Genomic DNA, 11,958 nt, shown 5'->3' with positions numbered 1-11,958 from the left:
AAAGCGGAGGATGGGGGCGTAGTACTCGGACGCAGTTTGGAGTTTCCTATTCCCCTGGACTTCCACATGTTAACGGAGCCTGCTGGTACTAAACATGAAGCCCACCCACTTCCCAACTGTCCTGGTGCTCCTTTTTCTTTTACTAACCGCTACAAAGAGATCGTTATCCTGGGGAGATTTAATGGCAACTGGTGCAATACTACATGCGACGGGATAAATGAAGCAGGACTATCAGCCAATGTTCTCCTTTTCAAAGATAATGCTGAGTAGATCCTTCTGATATCTCTGGTGCCGCATGTGATAATGCCATTCCACAGACCATGATCCCTGCATACATCCTGGCTACCTACGAAACGGTAAAACAAATCAAGGATGATCTGGAGAGTGACAAGTTTCCAGCTGTGTGGGCTGGAGACGAGTTTGGGGCAGTGTTGCCAATACACTTCAACATAAACGACAAAACTGGGGCAGGATTAGTGCTGGAACATGTTAAAGGAGAGGGAGTGAAGTGGTATGACAATACAGTCGGGGTACTGACAAACTCTCCAACCTTCTCCTGGCACATGAGCAATCTCAGGAACTATCCTCACTTCCAGAGGAATGACAAAGGAAGAGAAGGGTTAAAATACTCTTCCCAGGGAGAAGACTACTCGTATGGCCCACAATGGTCCGGATCTGGAATGTTGGGGCTACCTGGGGATTACACGTCACCTTCGCGCTTTGTTAAGGCTGCTACTCTTCTCGCCCTGGCTCCAAAACCTGCCACTACTAACGAGGCTATAGTCCAAGTTTTCCATCATATGGCCGCGGCTGATATTCCCTACGGAGTTGTGGAGACTGGCCCACTGGACCTAGCAATCTTCACCTGGTGGACTCTGGTTAAAGATTTGGAACGGAGATGTGTCTACTACAGGTCTTACACGGACTTGTCGGTGAATAAACTGTGTTTGGATGATATTTCTGGTGTGAAATCTGCTGTGAAGATGGAGGGGAGGTTTGAGGATGGGTTCAAGGACATTTCAGGAGAGTTGAAGGATTTTGACACTGTTTTACTTGATAGACATTCCGAGCTGTAAACAATAATCAGTCGTTTAAAACATTTGGGAGAGTTTAGAGATTCTCTAGCTCTAGAATATTATAGTTTTATATCTCACTTTCTCTAAAAAGGATGTTAAATACTTTAACACTTTATCACACTCTTATCTTGATCTCAAATTTGATTTAATCTTGATTTTGAACTAGTTAATTTTCTAAAACCATTTTTCATCGAGGAAGCATGTCAGCATTTTTTAATTTTTTAGAGTACTGACTGCTGATTTCAGCGGAATCAATTTGTCGTTTTAAATCCAATGATTTTAAATTAAATTAATTATTGAATTTTATTGAACAACTTTATTTTGATCTTACTTGCAGAGTCTAGCGTTGGTACATATATCATAATTACACTGTCATGAATACTTTAAACTTATTAGGGGAGGAGCGCTCATAGTGGTCTGTTTGGACTGTAGAGAGAGGTCATACTTTCATACGACAATGTTATGCATGTTTTCAAATATGCGGGTGTGGTGCGGAGTAAATAAGGGTTAATTTCTATTGATTATTGTTTAAGATACTATTGTTTAAGATACTATTGTATACGTGAGGGCACTCCGAATAGAATTGCTCACCTAATGCCGTAATGCGGGTTTTGACTCAGTGGGTAAATACTCCTACCCTTTTTAACTGCGGCAATTAAATCCCGGCCGAAGGCCGGGTTAGACTAATATTCGCATAAAACTATTCTGACTGGTCTGACAGAAATAGTTCATAAACCTTACTGGGCGGCATTGACGCAACTCAAACACTATACCCGAGTCCACAGTTATTTCACTCGAAATTCTTGGAGCTATTCCACGTAGTATGATAACGAAAGAAAATATAATCAGTTTGTGTTCTTGTAAAAATCTTAATACTCCAGTACGCATGGTGTACTCTGCTTTGCCCTTTTACAGAAAGAAGTTTCATTTAGAAAAGTTAAATGTGTGATTTTTCACGTTTGCAAATCTTATTTCTCAATTTCCATTGCTTTGTGAAAATAAAAAGCTGAGACACTGTTCACTACCATCATAAATTGAACAAAAGATTGTGAACATATGGAGGCTAAATATTTCTTTGTAGTTGGGCCACGGGCCTACAAATGATGGGGTACCAGGCGTGTTAGAAAATTAAGTTAACCATCTTGACAGACTTGATTAAATTGCAATTTCAAGTTGGTTAACTTGATTAAAATGGCTTACCAAAGGAACGAAAAAAGATAAAAAGAGCGCTGCAACGTACTCAACTCATTCGACGGTGAATTGTTCTGAAGAGTGTCTTACAGTAGTTACACATCTTTCCTTCTCAGCCCTTAAAGCTCAGCATTCGCAATGAGGTGTCTATTAGTGTTAACTCTGGTGGCACTTGCCACCGCTTGTGATGAAGATTGTCCTCACCATGACGATGACGAGCTAGCCATTTACGTGAAAGAAAAGCAAGAGGTCCGTAAATGGCAGGACTACAGTTTTAAGTTCGTAGTTGCCGCCGATAAACCTTTCTGCAAATGTAAGATCAACCTGAAGAAGATTGTGAAAGGAGACGAACACCCTGAACTTGTGGACACTGACTTTGATGTCTCACTAAGGACTCTGCGTGACGAGGAAATTGAGGAGTGGAAAGCAACCCTGGACCATCATCACCACTACACTCATGTGGTCCTGGGAACAGTGAAGACAGGGAGACTGAGTTGTAAGGACCGGGCACCTTACCTGGTGAGATACGGAGATCACCATCATCATGATGACGAGGAACAGAAGGATGGAGATGATCACCACCACCATCATGGGTTCTTCTTCCTTGACGTCCAGGGGTGCAAGAGACCCGACGAAGAGTAAATATAAGCACTGTTGAAAGCATTCAGTCTAATTTTTAATATCAACATATTAATTGCAACAGCTATAGATGTGGATACTGGCGGGGAGGTGATAATTGTTTGTTTACATTAATAGTGAGCACATGTTAAGCAGGCTGAGGAGGTGATAATTGTTTGTTTACATTTTAGGTCGAGCACATGTTAAGCAGGCTGAGGAGGTGATACATATTTTGTATTATAGAAGGTTTGTAACACTTGTAACGCCTTCTTCAAGGATGGTAAATGCGTTTTGGGGAGACTACGCGTAGATACTACGCATACGTATTTCCCGATGATAAATTACGTATTTCAAATTAAGTTGCAGTAACGCGCGAAGATACATATATAAATATTACATTACAGTGTATGGAATCGTGGCCTAATCGGTTAATACGCTAGCTCCATATCATCAGATAGCGAGTTCGAGACTTGGATAGGATCATTTTTTCCCATACTTTTGGCAATTATGAATAACTAATGAATAACTAAAAATACCTCTGTAATATAACTAGCAAGGTGAAATGAAATCGTCTTCCGGCCGAAAAAATTATTATAGCCGTTTTACAAATTTATTATAGCCGTTTTTTCTTTCCAGGCTGGATTCCTAGTCACTTTTTAAATTTATGCCACTGGGAAGTCCGTGTTAATCCGGTAACCGGTTTCAAAATTCAAGCAAGAGAGACTTGTGATCTTAGTCTGCGAATATTGTAATAGATAAAAATGCACTGGAACTGGGTCTCGGTTGAAAGTCTATTCCTCGAGGGAGGCATAACTGCTTTATACCCTTAGAAGCTCTGCTTTGCAGCAGACTGACTGATTGGTTGGTTCAGCATAAGAATAGCAAGTCGCTGCAGCGTTTTCATTCGAGCACCGTAAAATCTTCAAAACGACTGTCAGTATTGCTATATACCACTGAGCCAGCGACGCACGCGCAAATATCACTAATCTGTAATCACGTATTTCCATAGAGATACGCGCGTATTTTGAAAAATTTTACCATCAAAGAATTTAAGCGCCAAATTTTGCCGTATTTCACGTATTTCTTAGAATTTTTGAATACGGCGTATTTACAGGCGATTTTTTGACGTATTTACCATCGATGGCCTTCTTGTTACCCCCCTTTGAGGACCCCGAATTATTTTCTGAACGAAAGCTCAAAAATAACCGAGAAATCGACCTTCTTATTAACTCATTTTGATGACTGTTTCTGACCTAAAATTGCACGAAAAATCGATTTAGCTAGGTTTCAGAACCTATAAACACTTCCTTATCCCTCAAAATTGATGTTTTATAGTTAATACGACCAACAAGCAACATATATTTTGATCCTTCGGTTCTACTCATGACCTAGACAGTTAAGCTGAACCCGACAGATTGAGGCAATCCTCACCTTAACTGATCAAACTGGTACTAACACAATTTTCAGATATAAATGTTCTTTGCGATACGTTTATTGCAGCTTTGCAACTTGAGTGAAGACCAGAGTACGAAAACACACAGCAGGTAAGCAACTCACTTTTGGTGACTGTTCCTCACGAACATTCTGATCCTGTAACATATGAACAGGGAGATCGTCTCCTTAACAAATCGAACAGGTACTATCACAATTTCCAGAGCACAGCATGATAACAAAGTCAAAAGAAACACAATGAAGGTAGGTTACCAACACCACAATATAACAATCATACTGACAACTGAATTAAATGTATTCTGACGACGGGCAGCCTTGATGTGCTCCGTGGTCCTCAACGAGCGACACCACTTGTAATAGAGGTGTTATGTCATGTGACACCGATCCGTCCAATCACAAACAGGAAAAGTGAGCAGATCGATATCGTGTGTTTACTTTCCTTATCTTTATTTGACCCTCTGTTCACATTGTTATCTCTACCACATCTTGACTCGGCAAGGTCCGCCTGCAATATCTGCACCGCGGTAAACACGCCATGATTACGTCATGAACTTGAAATAGTGTGATTGTTGTACACTTATATAACCGTGCCCATCGCCCACGTACATTACAAACTGTTGGGGGGGGGGGGGGGGGGGGGGGGGTGGGGGCGGGGGATGGGGTTTAAGATAAACAACCGATCTTGATAGTGTGTTGGTCGCTCCTCCAACTGACTGTGATGCTAACCGTCCAGTCATGAACGGAACATTAACATTCTTTAGTTATAGCATGTTTCGGTTTCATTGTTCAATTGCGGAGATTAGTATTATTAAAAACATTTACTCTAATATGAGGTCGCGATTATGAACTGAGTGAGATTCCAAATGATGAACTGTGCTTTAAGTTTACACCAACTGGAAGCAAAGGAATAATGCATATATCCATGAGTGCTCCTTTGCTTAACTTAGACCTTTAGACAGTAAGTGTTTGGAAACGGAATCTAGGACACGACTTCACTGACAAGAACTGTATGTTCCAGGAGGAGGCAGTATACAGGAGGACAAGCATGGTTATACCTGACAGAGTTGAAGTACTAGTTCAACATGGTGCAGTTCATTTTTGCCAGGTTAGACACTAAAAATTTCAATTTGTGCTTTGTAATTAGTCATTGCCGTTTTAAATATGTAAACTTGGAGTCCTTCTCACAATTGTAATAAGAGTTTGTGTAACTTTAAAATGCTGCACTTGCCCTCAAGTCAATGGAATTCATTTTGTGTGCGGGGTGTTTATTTTAGATGAGATAACACGGAAGTTCAAGTATTGATAAAATCGATAACGGGTAATAGGTGCGCTGTTGAAATGGTTCAGTGAACCCCTCTTTAGTTCGTTTACCAGCTGCATTTTATTTCGGATCATGGGTTAGAACTTTGCTGTACGCTATTAAAATTGCTATTCGAAATATACTTGTACTGAATGTAACTGGTAGATATTTTAGCTGGTACCGTACACATTCGTGTCGTTTTTTCCTGTTCAGTCCTCCTCCTCCTCTCCCTATGTTATTATTCTGTTCCTGACTGGACGATAAGCACCACAGTCAGTTGGAGGTATATTTTATTTAAACCTGCTAATTGCAGGTATATTTTATTTAAACCTGCTAATTGCAGGTATATTTTATTTAAACCTGCTAATTGCAGGTATATTTTATTTAAACCTGCTAACATTTCTTGTCAGAGAATTCGTGTCCTAGTTTTTATTGTCAAACACTTACCGTCCAAGTTAAGTTAGGGAGCACTCATGGGTATATTCCTTTGGTTCCAGTTGGTGTAAACTTAAAGCACAGTTCATCATTTGGAATTCCACTGAGTTGATAATCGCGACCACATATTACAGCAAACTGTACATATTACAGCAAACTGTACTTATCTCCGCAGTTCAGCCGAGACATACTATAGGTAACTAAAAAATTATGTTATTATTCTGTTCCTGACTGGACGATAAGCATCACAGTCAGTTGGAGGAGCGACCAACACACTATCAAGATCGGTTGTTTATCTTAAACCCCATCCCCCGCCCCCACCCCCCCAACAGTTTGTAATGTACGTGGGCGATGGGCACGGTTATATAAGTGTACAACAATCACACTATTTCAAGTTCATGACGTAATCATGGCGTGTTTACCGCGGTGCAGATATTGCACGCGGACCTTGCCGAGTCAAGATGTGGTAGAGATAACAATGTGAACAGAGGGTCAAATAAAGATAAGGAAAGTAAACACACGATATCGATCTGCTCACTTTTCCTGTTTGTGATTGGACGGATCGGTGTCACATGACATAACACCTCTATTACAAGTGGTGTCGCTCGTTGAGGACCACGGAGCACATCAAGGCTGCCCGTCGTCAGAATACATTTAATTCAGTTGTCAGTATGATTGTTATATTGTGGTGTTGGTAACCTACCTTCATTGTGTTTCTTTTGACTTTGTTATCATGCTGTGCTCTGGAAATTGTGATAGTACCTGTTCGATTTGTTAAGGAGACGATCTCCCTGTTCATATGTTACAGGATCAGAATGTTCGTGAGGAACAGTCACCAAAAGTGAGTTGCTTACCTGCTGTGTGTTTTCGTACTCTGGTCTTCACTCAAGTTGCAAAGCTGCAATAAACGTATCGCAAAGAACATTTATATCTGAAAATTGTGTTAGTACCAGTTTGATCAGTTAAGGTGAGGATTGCCTCAATCTGTCGGGTTCAGCTTAACTGTCTAGGTCATGAGTAGAACCGAAGGATCAAAATATATGTTGCTTGTTGGTCGTATTAACTATAAAACATCAATTTTGAGGGATAAGGAAGTGTTTATAGGTTCTGAAACCTAGCTAAATCGATTTTTCGTGCAATTTTAGGTCAGAAACAGTCATCAAAATGAGTTAATAAGAAGGTCGATTTCTCGGTTATTTTTGAGCTTTCGTTCAGAAAATAATTCGGGGTCCTCAAAGGGGGGTAACAAGAAGGCGTTACAAGTGTTACAAACCTTCTATAATACAAAATATGTATCACCTCCTCAGCCTGCTTAACATGTGCTCGACCTAAAATGTAAACAAACAATTATCACCTCCTCAGCCTGCTTAACATGTGCTCACTATTAATGTAAACAAACAATTATCACCTCCCCGCCAGTATCCACATCTATTGTTTTAATTATAATATAAATTTGAATTATCATTCTCAAATGCAAAATGATACCAAGAATGAAATCGGTCGCCCGCTTTTTCCATTCATTTTGAATTTGTGGTAGTGCTCCTCAATGGATTGCAGCAATCTCCGGTCTTAACATTTTTTTTTCCCAAAAATAATAGTCCTTCAAGTTGAAATATGTTTCTTATAACATGATCATACAGACAAAGCATATATAACATAATTTCGTTCTTTTGAGTCTGTAATGAAGATAAAATCCAATACTATAAAACACTAGTGACTAAAGGTTCATGCATATTGCATAATGCATATGCATGCAAAGTTATCACACCAAACTTACTAGTCATCTACAAAAATAGTCATTTTTATCTGTATTTATCCAAAAAAGTCAGATCCTCGCTTGATGGGTACTTTTTTGGATGATTTTTGGATGATTTTTGGATGCTTTTGGGTGCATTTTGGGTGCTTATGCTTTTATAGTTGGACTGCTAGTAGAACTGGTTGTACTCTACATAGGTGGACCTTTACTGAATAGTAATACTGCAGGAGCTGGTGGACTGCTACTGCTAGTAGAAGAGGTAGAAGTCTCCATAGGTGGACTGCTAGTAGAAGAAGAAGTTGTATCTGTTAGGGCAACTGGTTTTGTTTCGGTTACTTGCGCTGCAAGGCAGACCACAATCAGGACTAAAACAATCGACATTTTCATCACCTGATAAATATGTTTGTTATTGATCAATCGCCTTTTTATAGTACAACTGCAGATGGCAAGGTTTGTCAGGGTCATGGTTGTCTCATGCTCAGCTATTAAATAAAATTAGCTACAACAATGCTATTAGTATTACAATTCAGAGCAGTCTGTAAAGATTGTCGAGACTTCAATTTAACGAGGAGAGCAGTTAATGATCTTTATCACGTTACATGGTGCAACAGATCCATTAAATATGTCGAGGTACTGAGGGGAACACCAACTCCTGAGTGCTCATAGGAAGAATTATTTTTAAAGTCATTTCTATTTGCCGTTCGAACACGACTAAATCGTGCAACTGGTTCCACAGAAATAATACATGGCTCGTATGAGGGATCGTTCAAATATAACTGGAGACTGAGTCAGCCTAGGGCATAGGGGGAGAGGGCTTTGAAAAGCTGTAATTGTCCATTATATGCAAGCAAAGCGCATATCGTATCTGCTGGCAACGTTCTAGATAATTCTCTGCTGTAGACAATGCTAGCCCAGCAGTAAGCAGTACTGTCGATGTTTCAATATACCATGTGTTTGTACTAATGTTTATACATTTGTTTGCTCTTGGATCAATCCTTACTCTAGAGACAGACGCTCTCAGCTTGGAAGGTAATATTGAATTGGTCATGCTTCAAGGGCCGCCGCATACATTTATAATTATTTCCGGGAATTATATGCACTAAAACTCGTGGACACTGAGAGCTGATAATTTGCAGATTTATTATTTTTGAGATTTCCCCGCGATTTTACCTACTTTGGCTTGTCGCAGCGCCGCAATTTTGGCCTAAATTACCGTGATGTTCTTTTGTCCCTGGTACTATCAGTATCAGCAGTTTTCCGAAATTTACGAATCTTTTGGCACAATTCTGCATAATTTTTGTCGCATCAATAAGTTGGGAGATTTTTGTCCCGGTGCTAATATAAATATGTGCCTTGAGATAAGATCGATATGGTTATGAATTATGATCAAGGAAAAAAGGAAATCACGGCACGTGATGAATTGCGATTTTTCCCATCCTCCGCGACAAATCACAATTTTTGACGTTTGCCGCGACAAATTGTGATTTTCTCAGTTCCTCGCGACAAATCGCAATTATTTCAGTTTTCCAATTAAAGAACCAATTACGCATTTTCCTTTAAATCTGAGTGCTAAGTATATGGAACCAATCACATCCACAGCCTTCCGAATTTGTGTACGGACTTCAGAAGCTCATAATGATCAGGGTAGCATGAAACATGTATGTACATGTAATGAACAAGAGTAGTTTCCAGAAAAACTTTGAAAAGATTCGACTTAGAAAATTTTCTGTCCGAGTAATTCTCGATACGAACCTCTGACGACAGAGCTCCCGCCTGCATTCCGAGATCGCATTCAAGGGGGAAGCCTCGAGTCCAAAATCGTATATCGAGAGGTAGGTACTATTACTAGGTACGGACTTCAGTAAAGTAAACCGAAAAAAATGTGTTAGGCTCATAATGATCAGGGTAGCATGAACCATGGAAAACAATCGGTTTTCAGGAATCCACTTCACTGGCATTTCTTTATCCACTCGTCTGCTGACGTAACATTGTTAGCCAAAAACGTCCCTAAAACTTGACCACTAGACATAAAGTTGACCACTAGACATAAACTTGAGTCTTGACCACTAGACATATAAAACTTGACCACAAGACATAATATAAATTTGACCTCTTGTAAAGATGAGGAAATAAAACAATATGTGCTAAGCATCAGCTCAGGTTAGTTGGGGGTTAATTTGTTAAGTGACATCGAATCATGAAATTTGGAACCATGAGAACATTGATCAATTGTTAAATCAGTTAATCTATATTATGACTTTATAACAAACCTTAGCGAACTCAATAGGGACATTGTGACAACAGCTCATGAGGGTAAAGGAAATATTTCTACGAAGACAAGATGGTGTTAGTGTAACTTATTGTTTCCATAGGGTAGTGTAAGCTAATGATCTTAGAATTGAGTAAAATAACAAAAAGAACATGCTACTCATGAGTCAGCCTACTGTCTGGTAACTAGAAAATAAGTCCGCTAAGTTCGTGGGGGTTAAGTTTGTAAACTTAACCAAGAATCTCTGGGACCTGTTAAGAACTGGATATAAGTTAGAAGAATATCCAGACAACCGTAGGTATTTCGAGGGTGTCTACATCCCAAAGGCCGATGGCGACTTCTCGCCCAGTTCAGGACGCCCTATTTCCCTGGGTGACATTCAAGGGAAGATCTATTTGCCGATCCTGGCGAAGAGGATTTTTTGTCTTGAATGGATATGTAGACCTCTCTATACATTAAGGTGGTGTAACAGGCGTCCGTGGTTGCACGGAGCATTTTGGTGCCATGTGGGAGGTATTGAAGGAGGCAAAGGTCAAGAACTAAAAGTAGAGGTTTTGGTAGAGTTTGGAGGCCTGAGACAGAACTGGAAGAGGCTAGAAACGATTTGTTCAGTGAATCGGTGCGAGGGATGGTGCAACCGCAAAGAAGAGATGGCATCGGTTTTGGTGACTGGAAAAAACCTTGGGAGAGGATGGATGAGCGGGAAAGAGAGAGGGAGGTTATAGTGGGTTCTCTGGAGATGCAGAGCAGGTGGGGTGAGTGGAAGACGGAAATGAGCTGGCATACACTTTTTAAGTATGGTGACTCACTTATTGGGTTCATGCCGAGTGCTGTGTACGGCACTCTCTTAACCCCCTCTATGGTCTCCAAGTGGAGTGAAGATGAGGATGGGAAGTGCAAGTTATGTGAGGAGAGGATGGGTACCATTAAGCACATTTTGGCTGGGTGTAAAGTAGCTCTTAGTCAAGGAATATATAGATGACGGCACGACAAGGTTCTGAAGCAGATCTCCGAACAGGTTATCGTCCATTATGAGCGCCGAGTAAACACTTATAAGAACAAGGCCTGGAAGACAGTTCATTGAATTTGTTCCTGCTGGGAGGAAAAAAACAGGTACAGATGACCGGAAGGAGAGTTGTGGTTTTGGGATCCTGAGTGGGTCTCGAGATTGGATAGTGCTGTCAGACATTGAGGGACAGCTTAAGTTTCCCAGTGAGATTGTGGAAGCACGGCTGAGACCGGACCTTGTGATATTCTCAAGGTCGAATATTTTCGGCTATAATGATCAGAGTAGCATGAAACATGAACAAAAGTAGTTTCAGGAAAAACTTCCGAAATCGTATATCGAGAGGTAGGTACTAACTACTACTACTAGGTACGGACAAAATATGCTAGGCTCATAATGATCAGGGTAGCATGAACCGAAATTGGTTTCCAGGAATCCACTTTCACAAGCATTTCTTAACCCACTCGTCTGCTGACGTAACATTGTTAGCCAAAAACTTCCCAACTTCCCTAAAACTTAGACATAAAAACTTAGACCACTAGACATAAGTTTACCACTGGACATAAAGTTAACCACTAGACAGACACCCCAATTGATGTTTGGAAAACTGCAAGCATTCAAAAGACGATACATAAAGGCCGGAGGCCCTCTTATGAACAAAGGCAAAGATGAAGAAATAACATAATACGTATGTGATGGGCATAAGGTTAGTTAGCAGTTAATCTGTTAAGTGAGATTTGGAACAATGAGAACATTGACCAATTGTTAAGACGATTAATTTATATTATAACTTTATAACATACCTTTGCGAACACAATATGGACAAAAATTCATGAGGGTAAAGAAAATATTTCT

General features: G+C 40.2%; 1 protein-coding gene across 1 annotated transcript; it reads left to right on the top strand.

Annotated features, from left to right (window-relative positions):
* Positions 1 to 320: 320 nt before the first annotated feature.
* Positions 321 to 1,076, top strand: LOC134816887 (uncharacterized protein YxeI-like). The gene has a single exon (XM_063825887.1). The coding sequence runs from the start codon at positions 321 to 323 to the stop codon at positions 1,074 to 1,076; it is 756 nt and encodes a 251-aa protein (XP_063681957.1).
* Positions 1,077 to 11,958: the final 10,882 nt, after the last annotated feature.

This window comes from Bolinopsis microptera, chromosome 6, assembly GCF_026151205.1.
Source record: "Bolinopsis microptera isolate Bmic1 chromosome 6, MBARI_Bmic_1.0, whole genome shotgun sequence".
Lineage (NCBI taxonomy): Eukaryota > Metazoa > Ctenophora > Tentaculata > Lobata > Bolinopsidae > Bolinopsis > Bolinopsis microptera.
Note: the sequence above shows the minus strand (reverse complement) of the source record. Positions and strands in the feature narration are given on the sequence as shown.